Source organism: Zootoca vivipara, chromosome 5 (genome assembly GCF_965207765.1).
Source record: "Zootoca vivipara chromosome 5, rZooViv2.hap1.1, whole genome shotgun sequence".
NCBI lineage: Eukaryota > Metazoa > Chordata > Lepidosauria > Squamata > Lacertidae > Zootoca > Zootoca vivipara.
This window is the reverse complement of record NC_142588.1, coordinates 36,427,177-36,452,715: the sequence shown is the minus strand read 5'-3', so window position 1 is coordinate 36,452,715 and position 25,539 is coordinate 36,427,177. Positions and strand designations below refer to the sequence as shown.

The following is a 25,539-nucleotide window of genomic DNA, read 5'->3' as shown; positions in this document are numbered from 1 at the left end:
GAGGGTTGGGGGAACCCCTAGAATGAAATTTAAGGGGGTGCATGGGCAGAGAAGAGAGGGATAGCATTGCTTTGCTTTGGTGGGCACTTAGAAGAGGGTTTCTCAATAGTGAGTTCATGCACGGTGATAAAGTCCTGTAAGCATTTAATCATCTTATTTGTCCCTATATTCAGCAATATAAGTCTAGTGCCTCTTAATCCAAACATTCTCTTTCCTTTGGAGCTGAAAAACGCTTCCTAACTATACTTTCTATTAAGAGCAAATATAAAATCCAACATCCTCTATCCGATAACCTTTCTGTGACCTTCATTCTGGAACCACATTGAGATCCCTTTCTTGTCATTTTGAAAGGGGGGGGATTTAGCATCCTTCATGTATGCAAACACTCCTATTGTCTCTACTTATCTCAACCGCTTTCTAAACCTTTCAGGGAGGATACATAATGGGAAAAGAATTGTTTCGGCTTGCATGTTGAGACCTACTGCAGGCTACTATTTTTTTACTAGATTCAAATTGAAATAGACTCTGGCTTCAAAGTTTAGATTAACTTGAAAGTAGGACAAGTCGTTTCAGCAACAACAAAAATGCTGCCAAACACTAACACCAAATTGATACAATTAGTTGGTCGTGTTGTTTGGCCTCTTGTCAAAACTACAGTATTTCTTGTCTTTAAAGCATTTATTTCTTTTCTTCTTTTTTTAAAGTTAAATAATTGCCATGCTCTTCTATAAAGGCAACTTTATAGATGTCAAGGTACGTTTTTATGTCAGCTGCCTGAGTAGAGTCCTCAGATTTAATATGCAGCATGGGACTTTCAGAACATTACAAAGCTCCCTTTAAATATGTTTTGAAAAGAGTTTAAACTCTTCTCTGCGTCGCTGCTGAGTTCTCAATGGCTTTGCTTGTGTGCTTGAATTCCGTACTAAATATTTGCTTATTATTATTTCCCTGTGTGTGTCCTTTCAGCGTGTGTGTGTGTGTGTGTGTGTGTGTCCGTCCCTCTTTCATTGTTAACATCAAATTACCCTGCAACGCTGTTTAATGTCACTGCCTTCATTGGTACACAAAGCACACCCACGGTGGGAATTGCCAGCTCTCGGAAAAGTAGACCTATAAACATGAGAGTAGATAAAATATTAATCTTTAGCCTCCCAAGTTTTCCGTACAATTAGAAAGGTGTCTGTGAGAATTAAATAAAGTTGACCTCCAAATTGTTTCTTCCCTAGATATGTGACAATGCAACTGCTTTCTTTTTTTTCCCTCCTTCCATTCATCCTTTTTGGCCTGAGGTTGGGATTTTTGTTTTGTTTTGTTTTGTTATTCATTTAAAAAAAAAGAGTGAGAGAAGAACCCCCTTTTCATTGGTGTCAAGCTAGGATGAATCGGCCAGGGGAAGCATGTTTATAGACTGTGTGAAGAACTTTGTCTTTGTGTGGGAATGTTGGTGACACTGTTACTGCTTGCCTGAATGAACTGCGATGACGTGGGTAATAAGGTATCCTGCTGAGAGCCACAGCAGGCCCTTCTCAGACCTCCCACTTGATGGCATTCAGCTCCAGCCCAGTGTAGCTAATTTTTCCCATTCCCTCAATTCTTTTGGCCCCCTTACAAACAGAAAAGTCAACTTTTCACACCGAAGGCGAGATAAGTGCTTTAGGAAATAATCTTGTAAACAGAATGTTACCTTCTGACCTGCAGCTGATACCTTGACTCGGGACAAAACCCGCTTGCCTATTGCATTAGACATGGCTATTAAAGGAATAATGCAGCTGATCCTCCTTACAAAGTGCGCTGAGAAATGGTTTAGCCAGATCACTGTGCCTCTTGTCACACTGAATCATGTTCAGCAGCTCCCCAACACACACACAGAGCTGATACGCAACTGCTTCCTTCTTCCATCACCCCTCCCCAAAATCCTGTCCATCTCTGTTGCAGTATCCGAGGGAATAAGTATTGAAAGCCAGCTGCATCTCTCCTTGTCTTTTATTATTCCCTTGGAAGGCTGAAATGAACTTGAAGGCATAAAATACATATTGAAGGAGCCAGGGGAAAAAATCCTATGGATCTTAAACCACCTTGCTGCAAATTTTGAGTGGCATTTATGGAATAAAGTTTAATTACTTAAAAGATTACATTTCACTTTTTTTGCATATGAAGAAATAGGTAGGCAAGCCTTTAATGTATTGAAAATTAGTCAGAAAAGTTGTACTAAATTAATACTGTTAAGTCAGACCTCAGTCCTAAATGTGTTCATTAGGGAGTAATGCACTGAGATTTGCTTCTATGTAAACATGCATTGGATTGTGGTATAAGTAAGGGGCAAGTCTGTCAATTTAGTTTTCTATCAGTTTTCCAGTGTTAATTTCATTTTTCTTCCAAATAAACTTTATTGAGATTCAAATCAAAACATATCAAATCAAATTAAATTACATCAAATTACAACAATCAAACCCTAACAGATTTAGTATCATAATACAAATACATACCTGCTATTACATACTTCAATCTTCTTACTCAATCTAATTCAACTAAAACAAATCATATACAAATTATATCTCATAAATCTTCAAAACAAATACATTATCCTCCCCATTCGTATACTCCCACTTGTCTGCTTCTTGATCTCCTTAAATTTTGTTAGATACTGCTTCCCTCACCTTTCTATGTTTTACTCATTTTCCCTTCTATTTTATAATCCTTACACCCAGTACCGATCTTTAGAAATGGATCCAAGATTTTATTGCGGGGCATTGTTGTTTCATATAATTTCCAAATTTCTCCCAATTCTGTTCAAATTTTTGTTTGCTACTGCCTCTTATTCCAGTGTTAATTTCAGTTCACCACATTTTCTACACTGGCTTGTGATTTATGTTTTCAAAAGTCCTCCTGAAAAATCATTAGCATTTTAGCACACATTTCTCCTAATAGACACTTTTTTGCATGCCGTTTTGCCCGATACACAGATTTTTGAAATACTGTAATTTCCCCCTCAATATAGTAGTTTTTATGTTAGATGCATACTTCCCATATATATATATATATATATATATATATATATATATATATGCGCATTTTTGCACCCATATCTGATACTAAACTTCTGTGAAAATGAAAAAAAATGCAAATTTTGAAGAATAGCTGTGCTTTAATTTATATATTGCTTCTGGAAGTGTGAATTAGGAAGGCTTGCATTTTTCTGAACTGAAATATTTTCCCATCCCCCCAGCTTGTCAGTTGTTGTTGTTGTTTAGTCGTTTAGTCGTGTCCGACTCTTCGTGACCCCATGGACCATAGCACGCCAGGCACTCCTGTCTTCCACTGCCTCCCGCAGTTTGGTCAAACTCATGTTCATAGCTTCGAGAACACTGTCCAACCATCTTGTCCTCTGTCATCCCCTTCTCCTAGTGCCCTCAATCTTTCCCAACATCAAGGTCTTTTCCAAGGATTCTTCTCTTCTCATGAGGTGGCCAAAGTATTGGAGCCTCAGCTTCACGATCTGTCCTTCCAGTGAGCACCCAGGGCTGATTTCCTTAAGAATGGATAGGTTTGATCTTCTTGCAGTCCATGGGACTCTCAAGAGTCTCCTCCAGCACCACAACTCAAAAGCATCAACTCTTCGGCGATCAGCCTTCTTGATGGTCCAGCTCTCACTTCCATACATCACTACTGGGAAAACCATAGCTTTAACTATACGGACCTTTGTAGGCAATGTGATTTCTCTGCTTTTTAAGATGCTGTCTAGGTTTGTCATTTCTTTTCTCCCAAGAAGCAGGCGTCTTTTAATTTCGTGACTGCTGTCACCATCTGCAGTGATCAAGGAGCCCAAGAAAGTAAAATCTCTCACTGCCTCCATTTCTTCCCCTTCTATTTGCCAGGAGGTGATGGGACCAGTGGCCATGATCTTGGTTTTTTTGATGTTGAGCTTCAGACCATATTTTGCGCTCTCCTCTTTCACCCTCATTAAAAGGTTCTTTAATTCCTCCTCACTTTCTGCCATCAAGGTTGTGTCATCTGCATATCTGAGGTTGTTGATATTTCTTGTCAGTACTGAAGGCAAAATAGTAAAATGCTGGCTGTCTAAAGTTCCTACATCCTCTTTCTTACTTCTTCTTTTAAATAACTAAATTCCTCCAACATTTTTATATAACAACAACAACAACAACTTTCTGAAAGGGTTTGAACTCCCAAATGCCAATTATTTGCTTAGAGTGTTTTGTTTTGCTGTTGTTAAAGAAAGCCGTAAAGTCTCAATTATTAATGTAAAACTTTAATCACTTAAAACACCAGGAAAAATATTGGCCACCCTTGGAACAATAGTAGCCATCTATCCCCCCCCAAAAAAAACCCTTTACCAGACCTTCTTTCCATCCATCTATCCATTCATTGTTGTTTTGCAAAATGTATTCAGACAAGGACCAACTCTAAACAGATAGAAACAGATAGAAGCTTTCTTCTGTAGCCTTGGTGAATTGTTTCCAGGTAGCTTGACAAACCTTAAAGCATATCAGACTTGAGTGAAAGTGTGACTGTGATAGTGGGTCTTAATAACAATTTTTTTAAAAGATAAGACTCTGGAAAGTAAGATTATGAATGCAACCCCAAAGCAGTGATTGATCACCCGGTGTATATTCTTCCCACTTGAACAAAGCAGTTCATCGTATGGGCTGCAAGTAAGTCCTGAAAACTGGAATTCCATTGGAAACCAGACTCTGCTTTAATTAAGTGCCACAATGAGAGTGCTAAAATGTGGGCCACAGAGGTACGCTTTCAGTAGCCCACTCTGGTATGAAGCTTCTGGATGGCCACTGTCTCCTTACCACAAGGCTACCAACTTAGACAGCTTTCAGTGGGGATTAGATCCATTCATGGAGGATATGGCTGCCAATGGCTGGTGCTTCTGAATGCCAGGTGTTGGAGAGCATAAGTGGGAAGACTGTCCTTGCAGTTACGTCTTGCTCGCAGGCTTCCCGTAGGCATCTAGTTGGTCACTGCGGTAACAGGATGCTGGCCTAAATGAGCCTTTGGTCTGGGCACTCTTTGTATGTTCTTAATGTTCCCCCTAATCCTCCTCAACGGGATGCTGAGATTAATTTGAGGTAACGCCGACCTAATCACCTTGGAGGAAGCATGGGATTCCAGTGTAATGAATGTAGTGTTCAGTTTTAAGTAGAAATTATGCATATCTGTGTTTAAAGGGCTTATTGATTTGTTCCATTTAGAGTAATGATTTAGAAATTCTTCCATTTCTTTACCAGCAGCATCAGCATAATCTCCTATTCAAGCACGCTTTATGATGTCTCATCCGTTGAGATAAATTTGAAAGGTTCCCTTCCCCCCTCTTCCCTGTGCCTTGAAGGTACTGTATTCATTATTACCCCTTTTCAGTGCTTACTTGCATGAAAGGGGAAAGCGAGTACCAAGGGATTTGCAGGGCTGCACTTTTCCCCTTGCCCCCTATTTTTGCAGTGCTTGAATTTTCATTTCTGCAGTGGGGAGACTGCTGTATTCATGGAGTTCTCTGAGTGATTTCGAACCCGGGAAAATCAGCATTCTACGTCACGCAAGAAGACTCCATGAGCAAATGAAACTCCCCGTTGCAAAAGCAACCACTTGTTAGTTGCCTACACAAGCTTTTAGTGATACTGAAAGCGCAGCCCCACAGCCCCTTGCTACTCATTCCCCCTCTTTACAGGTACCGTAATAACTGAGGAGGCCCTTGTCATGAAATGAACTCCTTCAGTGCATTGCGACTCTGAAATTCCATTTATGTCCATGTTAGTATAAATAATGGAATAAACTGGTCAGCTGCCTGCAACCTCTTAACGTTTATGTGCCCTCCACTTCATCTTTCATTCAAATTTTTCTCTTTTTTTCTTTTTTAGAGAAGCAAGTCTTGGAGTTGTGGAGGGAAATTTGTGGATGGGACATAGCATGGGAGACTGCTTCTCAGTTATGTTGAGTTCAGGCAGTACTTGTAATTTACTGAGGGCCAAAGTCAGGAATTCATATTGCAGTTTTATGGTTCATAAGTTAGTCAGTTTTGAGTATGGATTTTTATATTTGCTACAGCCGTTGCTGCAAATATTGAACTGAGTAAGAGTACTTAATGTGGCATGTGAATCATTGTTGAACAAGAAGGGAAGGCACCATCACAGATCTAACAACAGCAAGCAAGTGGATCATAACTGTGATAGATGGTTGCTTTCCATCTTGCCCCCACCCCCGCCGGAATATTCACCTATGGAAACACTTCACAAAGCATATGTTGCATGTGACGGATACATTTAAAAACATGGAACGTTGAGACTAAACGGCAGAATTACACTTTTTCTGGCTGTGGGCTGATTCAGACATAATGCCAAACCCATGAGTTGGTTCTACATCAACAAGGCCAGAAGGACCCTCAGGCTCAACCACTTCTCCATTCTTCTTCCCCTCATGATCCACTGTTTCTGGTTTTGTTTCCTGCTTTAAAGCAAACAACTGTTTCTCATTTCACTCAAACAAGCAAGCTGTGAGTGGCATGTCACCTAATCGGCCAGATTTATAAGCAACATAGTTTTTCCTCAATTCAAGAACAAAGGGAAGGAACTGAGGCACTAAGGAGAGAAGGAGGGGATGGAAGCATAGCAAGGTACTGTGGGCATGGGGGTCTTCAAACTTGTTCACAAACCATGGTTTGGTGTGTTGCAGCTGAAGCAGCCCAATGGCATTTCCTAATGGTCATTTTGGACTATTCTTCCTGCATGTTCAGTTAAAATGTTAATAGTCATTGTTCCCTGGAGGGCATTAGGTCACTCAGTCTGGTTGCTGATGTCACAAGTAACTCAAATATAGTAGCATTACATATAAAGGATGTGTACACCTGTGAAGAAATCCATGACCTGGAGCATGAAAAGCAGATTGAGAGTATATGGGTAAAAATTGTAGGAGAGAGGAACGACAGTGTGACCTTACTATGGGAGTCTGCTATAGACCGCCAAGCCAGACTGAAGACTTGGATGATGCCTTACTAGAGCAGATGGCCAAACATTCAAAAAGGAGAGAAATAATAATCCTGGAGGACTTCAACTTCCCTGATATCTGTTGGGTCTCAAACTCTGCCAAGAGTGTAAGGTCTGACAAATTCCTCCATTGCCTCGCTGACAATTTCATTTCCCAGAAGGTGGAAGAACCAATAAGGGGATCATCTACCTTGGACCTGATCCACACCAAGAGGGAGGAACTGATTGATGAAGTGGAAGTGCTTGGAAACTTGGGAGGAAGTGGTCATGTTCTCCTGGGTTTCAGGATACAGAGGCAAGGGAAGCTACCTTATATTCAGCATTGGTTCAGCAGCATTATCTATTCTGCCAAGCAGTCATACCAGCCCAAAGAGATGGAGCAGCAAATGGTGGCCTCATTCCAGTGGTGGGCTCCTTTAACTCGATCGGTTGTGGTAGCGTCATAGGATTGGGTTGTAAGTCTTGCAGATAAATTACAGTATTTTTGATGATGCAATGCGGACATCAGATAAGAACTATGTGAAATAGAATCAGATCCTCCCACTGTGAAACATTAAATTAATGCTGGTGACATGACTTGGCTGCTTCCTTTTTTACACCATTGAAATTTATCACTCCATTGGGTGATTAATTGCAACCTTTTATAGGAAATTTTGATTCATGGCATGTTCAAAAGGAAATTGTAATGCAGGATTACAATGAAGCCACTTCTAAAGCTCTCCTGGTCAGTTGGGGAGGGGAACACCCTCCTGAATATATTTGATATTTGATGAGCTGTCGAGATTTATAGTTGTTAACTGCTAAAACCTAAAGGAGTACATGCTTTTCGTATGCTGCTCGTTCAAACCCATTCATCTCTCTGAGATCACTCAAAGCAAGGCTGCAGATCGAGTTAATCTGGCAGCATATTCTGATGCCCCACCCTCTAGAAAATATCTTAACACAAATTATTTTACTAAGCAGTAGGCCAGTTTGATGTATTTATTTTCACGCCTTCAGGGTTTCTTGTTTTTTTTTTTTTGCAACAGGTAGCTTTCCCAGGAGCAAAGCTATACATGTTGTCGTTGTTTAACTTAAAGTATCAAAACTGTCATAGAAACCATATTCCTATTACTCAAGCTGTAGCATCATAATATTTTTCACCTCAAAAAATCTCATAAATCTCTTTTCAAATTTGCCTACTTCAATTTGAAGTTCATTCCTAAGGAATATACTCGGGGGGGGGGAGTATACTAGTAGTAATATTGCTGCTGCTACTACTAATAATAGTAGTAGCAGTAGTATAGCATGGATGGAACTCTGAAGAGGAGCACTCGACACTGCAACATTTTTTGACAGGCTACACTTCCAAATTTCTTCACAATAATGAACTTCAATCAGCACCTGCAAGAAGCTGGTTTATTTATGTTCAGCTGTTTGCCTTGCCTGATACAGTTGGTGCTTCTACAGTGGTACCTCTGGTTACGAACGCTTCAGGTTACGAGCTCCACTAACCCGGAAGTAGCTGCTCCTGGTTGCGAACTTTGCCCCAGGATGCGAAAGCGCGCCTCAGGATAAGAACGGTTTCAGCTTAAGAACGGACGTCTGGAACGAATTAAGTTCGTAACCAGAGGTACCACTGTATTTTTGATGGGAGGGCTGAGGCTAAGTGACGAGAGACAATGTCCACACCAGTGGCTAGCCTTTACGCTTTTTGTTGCCTAATCTAGCAATGAAAAAGGTACAGTGGTACCTTGGGTTACAAACGCTTCAGGTTACAAACTCCGCTAACCCAGAAATAGTACCTCAGGTTAAGAACTTTGCTTCAAGATGAGAACAAAAATCGTGCTCCGGCGGTGCGGCAGCAGCAGGAGGCCCCATTAGCTAAAGACGTACCTCAGGTTAAGAACAGTTTCAGGTTAAGAACAGACCTCTGGAATGAATTAAGTTCTTAACCAGAGGTGCCATTTTAAACTCATCTGGTCACATGCAGACACACATCCAAACATGAGCACCTGCTCATCAATGTTTTCTTTCAGTGGCAGAGAAGCTCCTCCAGGTTGGCTCCTCCAGGCATCCTAGATCAAGGGTGTGCTAGATCTGGCTGTATTGTATCTGGCTGAATTTCAGTAGATCAACAAGGATTTCTCATTCTGGATTGTTGTAACAATATTAATAATGGAATGACATGCACCCCCACCACCACCCTAAATTTAATAATGCTGAAATGAAGAAAGCTTGGTGTGGCCAGGAGTGGGTTTTTGGTTGGATCCCACCAAGTGGATCCCACAATCCTCAAGTCTTCTTCTCTCTGTCAGTCTACCTTAGTTCTTCTAAGGAACTTGTGCGCTTGCCCAGCGCCACCTTGCAGACCCTCTTCCCACCAAGACCTTGGCAGGGTTTCAGTAATCTCTTTGCAGTTACAATTCTGGGTATTGTTTTTAAAGTGAAGGTACTTTACAGATTCCTTTCTTTCACATACAGCTGAGCATACTGCATTTAATTCTTTTCCCCCCATTGTGCCTTTTCAGAATTATAGATCAGCGGTTTGAGAGAGTTTCATATTTTGTCTTTGGAGATTTCAACTTTCGACTGGATGCAAAGTCAGTGGTAGAGGTAGGACCTCCTTTTCTTCTTTATATCTGGACCCCATTGAAAATTCTTCAGTTTTTTTTTTAAAAATTGCTTAAGAAAGTTAACTGGCTTTTAGGCTTGCAGAAAAGTTCTCAATAGACCAAGGTGGTCACAGCCATCAAAAATGTTCCATCTGGGTTTCCTTAATTGCTGTTGCATCGCTACCAGTCCACCCATGAAGTCCAGCATAGATATTTTGGGTAGTGAATTTGCTGCCACTCAGCCAGGGCTCCAAAGACCACGTCATTCTGGCACAGCTCTGGAGATTGGAAATAACTATAATTGGGTCAGAACTGGACTGTGTGTAATTTGATATCGATACATTAGTCAGCTAATGAATTTGTGGCTGAGGTGAAATTTGAACTAAAGACCTTTCAGGTTCACAGTTCACATTTTCCTTAGTATTGACATTCCTGAATATGCCGTTTCCCACGCAGAGTAATTTCCACACAGCTTTCCCCCAAATTTCATTCCACAGAAATTTCATCTCAGATTTTAGGTTTAAAATGGGTGTATTTGTTTTAAAAAGAACAAACCTCTCATCCCTTCCTTTTTTCCTCCCTGCGATAAATCATAGGCAGCTTGAGAATCGCACAACAAATTTCCTATAATGGGAAATCCTCCTAATAACCTTCTCTAATCCTGATGTGTCTATTTTCATTTCCAGAGTGTTTTATGAACATTAATTAATGTTACGCTGCAACCATACATCTAAGGTTAGAGACGAAGAGTGCAACTTGTGCATGAATCAAACTTTTACATGTGTCAACAGTACCAAGCTATAAAAGAATAATTGCACGCCCTTTGCAATGTCTTAATAAAAGAGCCTGCATTGTGATCATGTAACTTAACTCTGTGAGCAGTGTTACTTTGTTTATAGAGAGCCTCAAGAAGGAAGGGTCCTTAAAGTTTCCTGGGAATCCAAATGGGGAAGATTCAATGAACTCACTTGCCTGCTTGCCAGGAACAAGTATCCCTTCCCAGTCTGGCAGGGAAGGCAGGCAGCGCTTCTAGGAAAAGCCACACCACCTTTCCTCCCCCCCCCTTTATTTGCGGAAGAAAGGACTGATTATATCACTTCTATATGCTGCTGGCATATGTTCACATAATCCAAATGGGAAAGGAGAGAAAGAGAGAACCTGCCTGTAGGAAGCCAAGCGCAGAACTTTCCCCTGTAGTTAGAACTTTATCCATGAATGCATATAGTTAAATGCTATGAGTTACTGTGCTGGGAAAAATACTAATGATTTATCTCCAACTACAAAACAAGAGGCATGAAACATGTGCACAGAGGGGGATTTTCCTATGATGACTTCTTTACCTGCAGAAGTCTTCCCTGGGAAGGGAGAGGTGTGCATGGAGACGCTATGATGCCAGGATGTGCACAGATAGCTCTTCGCCCTCTTCACTTTTAAGCCCACAGGTGTTCCTTTTAGTGCATTAATAGGGCTGCCATGAGGATTGCAACATGGCTAAACCAGATTTAACTGGTGCAAAGGTAGTGTCAAAGGACCTGATGGAGCCACTATATTATTCAGCCTAAAGGTAAAGGGACCCCTGGCCATTAGTCCAGTCGTGACCGACTCTGGGGTTGCGGTGCTCATCTCGCTCTATTGGCCGTTGGAGCCGGCGTACAGCTTCCAGGTCATGTGGCCGTCATGACTAAGCCGCTTCTGGCAAACCAGAGCAGCACATGGAAATGCTGTTTACCTTCCCACCTATTTATCTACTTGTACTTTGAGGTGCTTTCCATGTGCTGCTCTGGTTTGCCAGAAGCGGCTTTGTCATGCTGGCCACATGACCTGGAAGCTATACGCCGGCTCCCTCGGCCAATAATGCGAGATGAGCGTGCAACCCCAGAGTCGGTCACGACTGGACCTAATGGTCAGGGGTCCCTTTACCTTTACCTTTTACTTTGAGGTGCTTTTGAACTGCTGGGTTGGCAGGAGCAGGGACCAAGCAACGGGAGCTCACCCCGTCGCAGGGATTCGAACATCCGACCTTCTGATCGGCAAGCCCTAGGCTCTGTGGTTCAACCCACAGCACCACCCACGTCCCTGATTATTCAGTCTACCTGTAGGCTTATTCATACATTGCACTGAATACAGGTACAAGGCATCTCTACACATGTTCAGGTGTTAAGTTGGTGTGAAAGAGTGTACACTGGTTGATTTATACAGCTGAACTGTTGTGTACACAGATTGTTAAAGTAATGTGAGCGTCCTGTGTATGTTACTGGTCTGACACAGGAGCCAACTGGCGAATGCTGCTTTGTCATAGTATCCAAGCTCTGAAGGTAACCTATATATTAGCTCTTTCTTCTCTCGTGAATGTAAGTAGCTATAATAGACTTTCCCCCCTTCTTCACCTCTTTGTTCCACCCATTTGGAAATATCTCCTTGTGAAATGATTCTGCCAAACGTTTAGGTAATACAAGAAGATCCAAGCGCCAAATTTGATGCATTGAACTATTAGATCTGCCTACCTAAACAGCAACACAAGGCAGTATATTTCCAAAGATATCCTCAGCAGGGCTACTGAAAGAGAAGATATATGGGTTTTTTTCAAAAATAGATTTTCTTATGCTCATACAGAGTAACATAAATCAGCTGCCACCTTATTGGCCATATTAAATTGTAATTAAGAAGCAATAAATCATCATTCAGGGTTTTAGGTGCAGGAGGGTAAAGACGTCTCCAAAGCATTAGACAGACCGTTTTTGCTATGAAATTCTGTTCCACTATCCACGAGAGAGAGCCATAGGTGGTCAAGGAGACTGAGAAATGCACTTACAGTGGTACCTCTACTTACGAATAACTCTATTTATGAATGTTTCTACTTACGGAGCTCTGTCCGCCATCTTGGATGCGGCTTAGATAGGATTTTTTCTACTTACGAATTTTTAGATAGGGTTGCTTCAACGTACAAATATTTTCTCCCAATGCATTCTTATGGGATTCGACTTACAATTTTTTTCGACTTACGAATGTGCGTTCGGAAGGCATTAGATTCGTAAGTAGAGGTACCACTGTATAGGTCACAAAATGTGCCTTGTCAAACTGAAAATGAATCAAAAATTAAAAAATGTGGAACTGGATCTTTGTCATGATGGTCTAGATAGAGCCTTGCACAATCACTTTTCCTCATCTTATCTAACTCTCTGGGTTTCACTCACACTTCTTGTGCACTGTAGGGAACCGTTACAGCCCAAATACGGCATGGGGCAGGCATCTTTGTGGGGTGGGGTGTCAAATACCTACCAAGATGCATTCTCTGCACAACACAGAGAAAACCATATATTTATTTTAAACATCCGTAAGCTGCAGCGCAGCACTCAAAGCAACATACAAAGTTTTGTCAAGGGTCAAACAGCAGTTTAAAAAGATATACCCACCTGTTGTTTTCTCACTGATGATTCCTAGCAAGGACTTGATGTAGCTCTAATTGACATGGGAATAATTTCCCTGGCGTTGGGGGGGGGGGACACCCTTTGTAATGCAAACATCTGCCAGATTGTTAGCTCTAGTGGCCAGTGTGTTGCTGTAGCAATAAGCCACCAAAGTTTAACTTGGAGCTAAAAGCTTTCTGGTAAATCACCAGTCTTCCCTAACTACATTAACAGACTAAAAGAATAAACATCACTTCATTGCTTTGCTACCCTGCACACCTAATCAATGGCTGGATCCTCTAGCCCACTGTTAATTGGTATCTACTCTGTCACAATTCAGATAATGTAGATGGAGGTTTTAGCTCATTATTCTTTTAATCATAGCTGCTCCAGCTGTGTTTGCACTAGTGGGGACATAGCAGCTTTCCTTGTTTGTCCCAGTTCATGAATTAAGGGCAGAACCCTTAAGTATGCACTGCTGTGACGCAACCTCCGTTTGTTTCTGCATGGTTTGAACGCAAGTTCAAACAGCAACATTTTTGGGTGGCGGCGGGGGAACACGACAGCTTCCCTAATTAGAATGGGTCTTTCGGAAGGCAGATACCCCAGGTCTCTTGTATGTTGCTTTTGCTGCAGCCAGACAACTTCTCCACAAAACTTAAATGCTGATCCTATGAGATGCAGGCGACTCTCAACTTACACTGGGGTTACATTGCGGGGATCGCACCTAAAGCCAAATTTGTGTGTAGTCAAAACATACGGTATTGAGTTCAATGGCTGGTAGGATTGCCAATAGGGTTGCCAGACTCAATAGAGGACAGGACTTCTGTGCTTTTAATTGCCCTGCTCTCTTTTGAGTCTGGAAACCTTAAAGAGAAACCAGCAGACCCTTTGCTTGGAAATTAAACAAAGGGTCTGCTGGTTTCTCTTTAAGGTTTCCAGACTCAAAAGAGAGCAGGGCAATTAAAGGCACAGAAGTCCTGTCCTCTATTGAGTCTGGCGACCCTAATTGCCAATGTGTTTTCCCCCAAGCACCCTTTCTTCCACCTTTTTCCACCCTAGCGGCTTCAGCGCTGAATGCACACAAGTTAAATGTGCCTAAGTTTCAAGTTACTTGTATATCACTTCTTACTTCTCAATAGCCCTTTCATTTAAACTTCAGATGAAGATCTGAATCGAAATGCTGTCAGGTGGTGCTCAGTTGATAAGTGCTGTCTTTACAGTGGTTGTCCTAGTTCAGGAGCAGCCAGCATAGTTCCTTCCAGGTGTTTGAGACTACAACTCCCCTCAGTCCCAGCCAGTATACCTAGTGGTTGAGAATAATATGGAAGTTGTAGTCCACAACATGTGGAGGGGTACCATATTGGCTACTGCAGTGCTTGTATCTTGGGGAATCTCTTGAATGCAACTAGAGAACTTGGACTCGTAGCTCTGCAACTTCTCCCATTTATTGAAGCCGAACTGCAGGTGCTAATTGGGAGGATCTGCATGTATCATTTATACTGCAGAAAGATTGTCAGCTGTTTCATGTGAAGCCAAATGAAAATAGATTCACCAACGTTGAGTGAATTAAATGTGCAGCGTCTCTGTTTCAGCAGGCAAGGAGTTCTGTTCTGACAATCACAGAGAGAAAGAGGACACAGCTTATCCCCACCTTCTTTCATGCCTGCTAATAGACCACGCAAAGTTTTTTAAAAAATAAATAAATATATATTTTGGCTTATTAGAGTTCTGCATTTTATTGCTTCTTGCTGCATTTCGTTAATCAGAACCCAGGGCCCAACCTGCAAACCTCTGCAGCTGTTTTCAAGATAGTTCCCTACAGTAAATTTGGCAGCGGAATTAGTCCCATAAATCATTCCTTTCCCCCTTAATTCACATGAATGTATGGAAGTGTCAGTGGAAGGGTCACAACCCCTGTCTGTAAATTTGTAAGGCTGCCTACACATTGGTGTCCAGTGCAGGCTGTCACTTTGTGCTTTTAACATGCAGAGGTGCCCTTTCCCCTGCATTTGTTAGAGCAGCTGTCCTTGATTGATTTGCCTGGCATGAGGGTGGGGCTTGACCTATAGGGGGTTGGCCTTTCTTTCTATAGTGCTTCAGGCAATGAAGCAGGAAACAGCAACTTTTCCATGGCGTGGGCAGGTCTCTTCTCTTAGGAATTGCTAATCAGACTTTCTGCGTGGTCTTCCACTGTAGCCGAGATGACCAGGTTAACTCCTTGCCCTACGGATGGAGACAAGGCATGTTTTTAGCTGGCTTCCTCGGTTTTCTTTTCCATTCTGCTGCTTTTGGGTTGGGGGAACGGAGTATTGCTTCCTCTCTTTAAAATTGTCCCATCCGTTACTCAGACCAAGCAACCTCCTTTGAATCTGCTTTTCTGTTTTCACCGTAAGAAATAAAAATAGGCATTCCTGCACTGAAATGCATAATAAAAATAGCAGTTGTCGTGATAGCTAACTACGCAAGGACATAATTGCATCTATGAAATCCCATGGCATTGTGTCTTATGAAAGTGGTACCATTTAGGACCTAGCCATTTTTAATAATCTGATAATTTTTAACAGCCATGCTGTTAAAGGCATCCAACTCAAAAGTGGCCACGAACATAAGAAGTTGCCTTATACAAATTCAGACTCTTGGGGCACAGTTCAGCTAATGTGTCACACCAGCAGAAGCCTGCGCAAGGACTTTTGCTAGTGCATTGGGGCTTTCTTCATTGCACTGCTATGCTGGAACACCACATGAGTTGGCAGAATAGGTGCTGTCTGGACCTCCCATTCTAGTTTTCCTCCCTACCTCAAAGCTGCTGAGACTAACGTGAAGTCTCTCTCGTGATTTGGCCAAACAGCATGAGGTAAACAATCCAACATTACTGGCACATTATGGAAGCTTCATTATGACTTCATTTTGAGAGAAGGTAAGAAAGCTGTGGGGTCAGTTGAAATGCTGCTTCAGATGACGAACTATTGGGGAAAGGTAGGATGTGGAGCCCCAAGAGCAGGGGGACTTAGAGGAGCTCCCTAAGAGAAGATTCTAAACCAGGGATAGAGAGAGCCTGTCTTAATTCCCATCAGCCCCAGCCAGCATGGCCAGTGGTCAAGGATAATGGGAGTTGTAGTCCAGTAATATCTAGAGGGCTACAGCTTCCTCATCCCTGCTCTAAAGGTTTGTCTTCCTACCACATTTGACTCCTCAGGGGCAACCTGCCAGATCAGGTGACAACCTCTAGGGTACCATATTCTCTTCCCTTCCCATCTTCCACCCATCCTTGAAGAAGTACCTTCACTCTTATTTCTTTCTCGCCCCATCTCCCCATTCTATTTTTTGGAGCGCCCTACTTTGTCTGTATCAGTTTGGGGGTCTAACATGAATTGAGTTACAAATGACATTCCAAATAGACTTAATTAGATGTTTATGTTGAATTATCAATTTGCATCAATGTAATTGGTTGGGGAGGGTGGGGGAATCACCATCCGTTTAATTACCTATTATTCAAAAAGCATACGGAGGGCAAATGTGACTCCCAAAAGTCGGGAAATCTCATTTATTTCTTGGCAAAACGTTTTGTTACATGAAATGCCAATCAACTGATGATGGATTTTCTGACCCAGCTACAAAATAACTAAGAGATTAATTAAAGACCTTCCAAGATTTTATAAAGTGCATCCAATCTAATTGAATGCATTCTTAAAAAGGATGTTCCTTTCTCCCCCCCCCCAACTTGCCCACTGCACACTTCCGAATGGGCACCTGCTGTTTGTCAGGCTACATTTGATGGGAGAAAGGAGTCACAGACTTAGCTGTTCAGAAAGCTGATATGCTGGCGCCATTGCTCATCCTCACCTCCTGGCCTCTTGGAGGTGTCAGGTTGGCAAGGAAAAGGGGCTGTTTTAGCTGAGAGGTAACTATTGATTGAAGGCATATGAGTATTTATGCAAATATGACTGATGAATTTGTCAGATAAACCTCATACTGTTATCAACATAGATTTCTTTCGTCGGGTGAAAGCCTAAATCACTTCCCATTTTTGTATGTAAACAAAGGTACCCTCATTTCCCCGCAACTTTTAGAATCATAGAATTGTAGAGTTGGAAGGGATCCCCGAGGATCATCTAGTCCAGTGTTTCTCAACCAGTGTGCTTCCAGATGTTTTGGGACTACAACTCCCATCATTCCTGACCACTGGTCTTGCTAGCTAGGGATGATGGGAGTTGTAGTCCCAAAACATCTGGAGGCACACTGGTTGAGAAACACTGATCTAGTCAAACACACTGCAATGCAGGAATGTGCAGCTGTCCCATAAGGGGATCGAACTTGCAACCGTGGCATTATCATCCCCATGCTCTAACCAACTGAACTACTGGCTCTTCCTTCACTTCACCTACCTAACTGCTTTGGATCATAATGCTTCTATGATCCTAGACAGATACCATCTATGTTGTGCATGAGGCAGCACAAATTGTTTCAGAAGAAAATGCAGTTAGGTAGACATGCTCTGTTTCCCACCGCTTTTGATTGAATCTGGTCAGTATCATGTTTCATACAGTCAACAATTCAAAGCTATTTATCCTTCAGCAATTTGATAGATTAATGTCACTGTGGGGTGTTTTTTTTTTCATATGCAGAACCATAATAAGCTATTATATCAGTATGCTAATTTATTTCTGCGGTAATTCAATAAAATAAGTTGCTCTTAAGCTTCATAGTTGAAAATGTCATATTAATCTACAAATGGAAATGTCATCCGGTCTTGCTACGCAGCAAAGATTAAGTGATCTAATGCCTTTCTGAGTATCATTAATGCCTTTGATCCAAGTGTGGCAAATTGAGGAAAGGCCGATGATCTATGTTAGGACAGCCACGGTCTCCTGTATCATGCCGAGGTGTCAAAGTTTGATATCTGACCTGTCTGTTCAACAGTGGGATGTTGAGGGCAACTTTTCATACCAAGTGGGCCACAAGAGTACTTTGACATGGAACCTGCAATCCGCACACTGCCTTGTCATGTGGGAGGAGGCTAAAATTGGACACACCCCAGCCCTCATGCTGCCTTCCCACAGCCGGATAAGCAAGGTGCTGGGCTTTGGGAAAGAGATACAAGTCTCTGGCAGGGTCCTAGAGCTCTCCTACCTTCTTCCTATAGCTGGGAAAGCACTAACTAGGCTTTGGGAATGAGGAGGGAGGACTCTAGGACCCTGTCTGAGCCCTCACGCCTCCTTCCTGGACTCAGTGTATCCTTTGGTATCAGGACTCCCTGCCATATTACCGGTACTTGCAATGGAATGGACACTTAAATGAAGAAGTTGAGTTACAGGGTATCAATCCCCACCACTTCATGCTTAAGTGCTTACACATGTGCAGCCCAATCCTGTGCATAGTTAAGCAGAAGCAAGCCCCAAAGTCGTGTTGCGCATTTCAAAATTGGGAGTGCATAAGATTGCAGCTTTAATGTGCAACCTGGCAGGTGCTGTACATGTTTATGGTATGAGTTCTTAAGAGTCGTGGTAAGGGCAACCTTTTAAAACAACTACCGCCTGCACTTTTGCTCATACATTATTCTACACTGGGGCTTTGCAGCAACAAATCATGCAGAACTTTGCAGAAGTTTATTTTTAATTTACTTATTTTTTATTTTAAAGGGTGGATCAGTTTCGACGTGTGTTTTTGAAGGAAAAGTGGCAGTATGAATTTAAAACTTCAACTTTATGGTCCTTTTTTACAATACAGGCACCCTATATTGTACAGGATGAAATACTGCATTTCCAGCTCTCTGTTGTCTGGCATCTTGTGCCAGTGTCATTTAAAACAAAAACAAAAAACCCACCTTTGTTGCATGTTTCTGGAGCAGAAATATTTTCTGGGATTTGTTTAGCCTCCAGCACAGAACAATTAATTGTGGTAAACAGAGAGAATTGACTACAGTTGACCCCTATTCAAACAGCCTTTCACGCTGAACAAAAGGCACAGCCGTGTGGATACTAATGTTGTCACCAAACTCTCCTGAGGTGGTCTCCCTTCCAGCAGAAATGGTAAATTAATGGAGGCCTTACTGGTACTTGTGGTCAGCCAGGCCAAAATTACTTATATCCTATTATCCATCTGTAAGCAGTTGAAAGAGAGGCCTTCTATTAAAATGGCATGTCCGATGGGAAAGTTCCCTTTTCATTTATTCTCAGCAGCTACTCCATGACACTTGTTGTTGCCTTCAATTTTCATTTTCTAGCTGCCTTCCCCCACCCTCTAAGGTAGTTTGTGTCCCCTCTTTCCTTCATCCTCTCATTGATGTGCTCTTTGCACCTCAAATAAAGACCAGTGGTGTAGAACACAGTGGAGTTTCCTTCCATTCTTGCCAAAGCAAAGTGAAACCCATCCCTGGGGGGGGGGGGGGCAGAACTGGACCTCAATGTTATTCTTGAGTTGGTTTGTCACTGAGGAGAAACCACTTAATGACTGTTTGTCCACTTAATGACTTTGTATACAGTGGTACCTCGGGTTAAGAACTTAATTTGTTCTGGAGGTCCGCTCTGAACCTGAAACAGTTCTTAATCTGAGGTACCACTTTAGCTAATGGGGCCTCCTGCTGCTGCCGCCGCACCACCACTGCGCGATTTCTGTTCTCATCCTGAAGCAAAGTTCTTAACCTGAGGTACTATTTCTGAGTTAGCGGAGTCTATAACCTGAAGCGTCTGTAACCTGAAGCATCTGTAACCCGAGGTACCGCTGTATAAGTTTACTCCATAGCAGGCAAAACTGCATAGCAAGAGATCTTGAATTCCCACTAGAACTCCCTTCCCACATATCAGCTGCTCCCCAAGCCCATCTTACCTACCGAGTAAATTCAAGGTGAGTCCTTGCACTAAAGAGAAGAACTGTTGCGACAACTCTTTGGATCCTGTGCAAAAGGGCAACAGAAAACCATTTGCTTGTGTCCCCAACCACCCCATGATCTTCCCTAAGAACACCCTTTATGTTGTGCCTGTTGTGCCCATTCTAAAGAATAAGATGAAGTCATTCCAGTGGAAATGGTAATGAGGAGTCTTGATAACTCAGCACTGGCGCAAAACGGCTCCTCTGAAGCATAGTTCTTGCCCATAGCAGATGTCTTGGAGCTGAGCTGCTTCAGATTGCCTAGGGGGTGGGAGGCTGGATTGCTTCTGCCTACCCCCGCCCCCAAAAGAACAACACAAGGTGACTGGTATTAGTCCGAACTAAGCCCATTGCTTTCAGGAACGGACAGAAAACTTGAGCAGTTGACATGATGGTCACAAAAATGCCGTCTTCAGGGCGCACAAATGCTTGTGTGGCTCCTTGCTGTTCGTTTGAGCTGGGGGCAATGAAGCAAGCTGGAAGAGGAACACAGGTGGAGGAGAACACATGATGAGTTCACTCAAAGACAAGTTAGAGCCCATTATAGGGACTGTGGTAAGCACCAGCAAATGAACTGTTACTGGTGGTCACAATTTACTGTAGTCGTTAGCACTATTGGCAGAAAAGGAGCATCACTAAACTCACAATTGAGGCTGGGAGTGCCACATGGTCTATTCTGCTTCCTGTAATTACCCTAGGCGTTAGGCGCAGTGTCATCTTATGCACGCTTCCCTGGGAGTTGAATTACGTGGGCCTTAACTTCTGAGTAACATGGAGAGGTTTTCACTGTAATCTGTGTCACAACATCTCTACTTCTTTATGGGATAACCAGCATCTCTGATTATCACTGGTAACATAATTCCAGTGGCACATGTGATTGTATGCCACCAATACCATTTAATGAAGTTGGAGGTTTTTTCTGATTTAGTCTCCTGGAAGCATACACTTTGCAACAAAGGGAATAAAAGCACCCCTGCTATTCCTCCACCTCTTCTGGTACTGGTATGTGCTGATCATGGGGCATTCGACACAAGAAGGCTTAAGCAACCCTTTCAAACCACAGTAGAGCAGCCTGCCTTCGCCCCATGGCTGTAACAGTTTGGTGTGGTTCTGTGTTGCAAACAGGACCTCAAGTGCAATGATAATGTGATGAAGGTTTATTAGATTAAAAGGTATAAACATCACCTCTGGTAAGGACGGCTTTATTAATGAAGGCAAATTATATCTGTCCATCTGAGGCACCTGCTAAATGTTCATTATAAATTATGGCTGTGGACATTGTGATGAGTTTCATGATGTCGCCAAGCTTGATCGCCTTCCCAAGGGACTGGATGTTTACTTCACAGCATTTTTATTGTAATTGTTTGTTTTCTGCCAGTGGCAAATCACTTGTCCATGTGCGCAGCACGTATGTAATAAGGGTTTTTATATTTTTCTTGTTCCTTCCTGTACTTTCTGTTGACTATTTAAAATTATTCAATCAAGATCCATAGAAAGTATGTACAATGCTTGTGCAAACTTGTCTCTCCTCTTTGTAAAGTTCATTATTGTTATGTAATTATTATTATTATTATTATTACTACTACTACTACTACTATTAAGGAGAACACATTTTGGTAGGTAGAACTGGACTCAGCAATGCTGATTACCCATCACTTCAGTTGCTTTTTTGACACATCCAGTTCCACTCTGATGCTCTCACACTTACTGGCAAGATTCATTGGAGGTTAATTAAATCCATCTTCAAAACAACGACGGGCCAATGAGCCATATCCTCTTTGCAATACTAAATTAAATGATGCCATTGTTTCTATCTCTATCAACGAAGGGAGAGTGGGCTTGAATGGACTCATTCTTGAGCCGGCTTGTGGCAGGGCCCTAGAGGGGCCTAGCCGCATGTGGTCACAAACCTGCTTTTAATTTGTGGCTACAGGAAAGGAGGACACAGTTATCAGCAGGCATGTGGGGTTTTGTCCAGCATCAAGATGTGAAAGATGACACCATTTAGGAAACAGAGAGAGAGAGACTTTCCTCTCAGCAGGAAATAGCATGCAGTTCCTCCCCTGCTTCAGATGCAAATTTAATACAAACCTGGTTACGGAGCAGAACAGAATATGAACGATACTCCCGATCAACTTCTGGCATCGTTTGTGGCCGTAATTAAAAGCGTACACAAATTAAATACAATTACTGCCTGCTTTCTAATAGGGCTGAGCGTCATTAAACTAATTAATAATGCAGCCGATGTGCTCTGTGCCGCTGCAATTGTTCCAAGGGTATGTTTTATGCCTTGCATGGTGGCAACTGGCAGCTGGGGACTCAGCTGGCACTGGGTGACAAAGAGTGAGAGCAGTACCAGTAGCGATCGTCTCGGCACCATCCGGGGTAGAGCTGGGTGCTGCCGCCGCACCTGCTGTTCATCACCTAGATGACAGCGATTGTGATAGATGGCTTTTCGGAAGCTTCCCTCCCCCCATCCTGTGTTATTGCCATTGGGTTTGTTTTATTATCCTCCTCATTGTTATTATTGGTCTCAACTGTATACATACATATATTTCTCAGCAGGGATATTTGAAATAGAGCGTCAGTTTTGGGAAAAGAGGCACGCCTGACTTAATCCAGAGTAATCTGGGGAAGGAGAAGATGTAAACCGTTGCCTTTTCGCCTTCTTAGGAAAATGCATGTTTTTCAGCGCGGCATGCGTTTTAGAATTTCTCCAAGGAAAAAGGCACACTTGGCTGTTGGTTATGATATCAGGAATTCTTACGCCCTGCCCCACCCCCTGTGGATAAGGTCCACTGAAATTAGGGGGACTGTATTCCGGGCTCAGTGCTTATAGACCAGAGTGCTGTCATGCTTAGAAATGACTGGACAGGGGGTGTTGCTGGAAGCAGGCGAGCTGCTTCTTGTTCAGCACACTGACAACAGTTACTCAATTGCCCGATTGTTCGGCGCAGTAATCTCCCTAAGTTTTTCCCTGACAACAGGTGGCAGGCACGGATTGAGAAATCTGCGGCGGCGTATCTATGGTAATGGCTTCACACATTTTAAGTGCATGCTCACTTGATGTGTCACATATCAGGGCTGGTTTCTATGACTTCTGTCGCATTGCTGCTAGTTGCCTGTGGCTGGAACCCACACCAAAGGGGTAGCATCTGAATGGATGAAGGCTACCCATTACCTACCGTTGTCATGTGACCTGGCTGAGCTGATGCAGTGGTGTCTGAGGTGATTATCTGTTTGGGATGTAGCCTCTGTAGTGTGGGATCACTTTAACCCTGGAGGGCTTCCAGACAGCCTTTGTTATTTTTTTACTGGCAAGAGCTGAATATGTGTTTTACTTGATTTAGATGTCCATTGTGACACATTTGACAGTCGTTTCCTGGTGTAATTGGACCTGATGATTTCTTGGTCTGCTTTACAACTTTCCTGTGTGGTGGAGTAAGTTACTGCTACCCAGCATGGCGATTCAAATACACTGAAGGGGCAATAAATACCTGATTGTCTCTGTAGCGAGAGCAGCTACTTCATTATGGGTCTATCTAAAGCATGATAGTTCACCGTACTTTTATTAGCGCCAAGTGTGGTGCATTTTTCTTAATTGCGAAACAGCTTATTCATCCCATTGTTTTCAAATGTGTGTCAATATTTAAGACTGTTTCACTTCCCTCTAACCATTCCCAATCAGTTTTGCTTCATGGGTGGTTCTATCCCCTACTGCTCCCAATCTACTATAAATTTTATATAATTTCTTTCTTTTAATTGCCTGTTTCCACTGTTGCATACCTATCCATCAGCAAGTTATTGAACTGTCCTTTCCAGTAAAGAAAAATTATGGATTTTGTCCACCTTCACCAGTAAAACAGCTTTTTGGAAGGAAACTGGAGAGACGAAAGATCACGCTGACACATAACATCGTAATTCAGACCTTCAGATGAAATTATCTTTCAGTCTTAGCTCTTTAATGGTGTAGGGCTTTTTTCTAAAAATAAATAAATCTCAAGCTCATTCGGCATGTTCTGAGCTCAGCGGTATAATGAGACTGCTCTGTTAGCAAACAGGCCTTGTCTCCCGGCAGATGCTTCTCACTAACCTAGAAACTGGAATATAAAACTTTACAGAGCTCAAAACAATTACATGGAGACCCAGGTTGTTTCCCTGCCTCTTGAAGAAAAGGCATTGGGCAAAACACAGTAAAGCTCCAATGAGAGGGAAAGTGACCATCTATATTTTGCATCTGCTGTGACCTTTGAACTTCCTGCTTATGGACATGACCACCTCAATTCCCCAGAAGCCCACAGTAGGGTTGGCTGTGCATCCTGCTTTACGAAATATAGTTCTGTATTTGAAGGGCTGGCAGTGTTCTCTAGGAAAGAAGTGTCTGTCTATCTGAAGAGTTGCCCAGTTTAAAGAGACAGAGCCATAAGAAGGGAGGTAGAAGCCATTTAGCACCTGGGCAGCACACAGGGCATGTGATTAGAGTCTCCTCCTTCAATAGGTTGAAATATATTGATTGTCCATTCAAAATCATTTTTTTGGCCTACATGACAAGGCTGCACCCTCCTCTTGCAACTCACCCACCCCCAACCGACTGGTAGGTGCCTACCCCAGCTCCCCACGAGCAAACTTCCATGTTTGGAAAGGGAAGCTTCCAGCGTACCTACTGTGGTCCCACAGGTTGTTTGAATGGCTTAAAACTGTCCGAATTATAATTCTCCACAGCAGTGGACATACCGTGACACAGCTGGTAAAAATAGAAAATATTAAATGAATTGGAAAGAAGATAACGCTTCAAAACTAGAGGAAGTGTGCCCTCTTCTTCCAGCCTATTTGTTGCTCCCAGAAGTAAACTGTAGTATGGGAGAATAACACATGAAACTCATATGCAACTTCTTAATGGAAGTCATAACATCTAAGTGAGAATGCTTTGACAAATGTTGTACGGACTCATCAGCATGTTAATGAGTTAAAGAGTGGGTCCTGCAAGCAGGGATTATAGGATCTTTATCACATGTTGTTTATCGGAGCAACATTTAACAGTTTAGGACAGCATTATTCCAGGAAAAAGAAGATTTGTTTCAGATACTGACATAAACATCTCCTCATAATAGTGGCTTTTCATTTACTGCATTGCAATGCACCATAAGCTCAGAAGCACAACAGATTCTTTGTTGTGTCTCAATACTGCTTGTACAGAGTGATGTCAGTCAATTTTTGACCTATACAGTCTGGTGTTATTCTGAACAATCAGTAATAGATTTTTCTTGTGCTCCCCTAACAACCCAGGGGGTATGCCAATACAGTTCTTGAAAACGATCATTTGCTTTTATGGTGTCTTCCTCTAGGAAGTAGGAGGTAATGACCCTCATGGAAATCCCAGCTGAATCCATTCATTTCCTTCTATTGGCCTCTCCCAGCTTGTCTTTTATTATTTCCTATTAATTTCTACTGGCTTCTATTGACAAGTGGATTTGGAGCTTGAGAAAACTAGTATCCTAGTAGTTCTGGTCACCCTTTTCCCTTATTCTCAAAATTTAGATACATTAAAAAAAACATAGATCTGTTTTCCATTTCATCTTAGTATGTAGGCCAGGGACAGCCAATGTGGGGCCATTCGGATTATGTTGGACCCAACTCCCACCAGCCCCAGCCGATGGTCATGGG

At 42.4% G+C, this 25,539-nt stretch overlaps 1 protein-coding gene across 5 annotated transcripts in view; it reads left to right on the top strand.

Moving 5' to 3' along the window:
• INPP5A (inositol polyphosphate-5-phosphatase A) overlaps positions 1 to 25,539 on the top strand; it is a 235,040-nt gene that overhangs the window by 143,295 nt on the left and 66,206 nt on the right. For all 5 annotated transcript variants that reach the window (XM_035137835.3, XM_088670395.1, XM_088670393.1 and 2 more), the window contains one exon: positions 9,515 to 9,599. In XM_035137835.3, the coding sequence (XP_034993726.1) occupies positions 9,515 to 9,599 (85 nt within the window). The remainder of the gene's footprint in view (positions 1 to 9,514; positions 9,600 to 25,539) is intronic.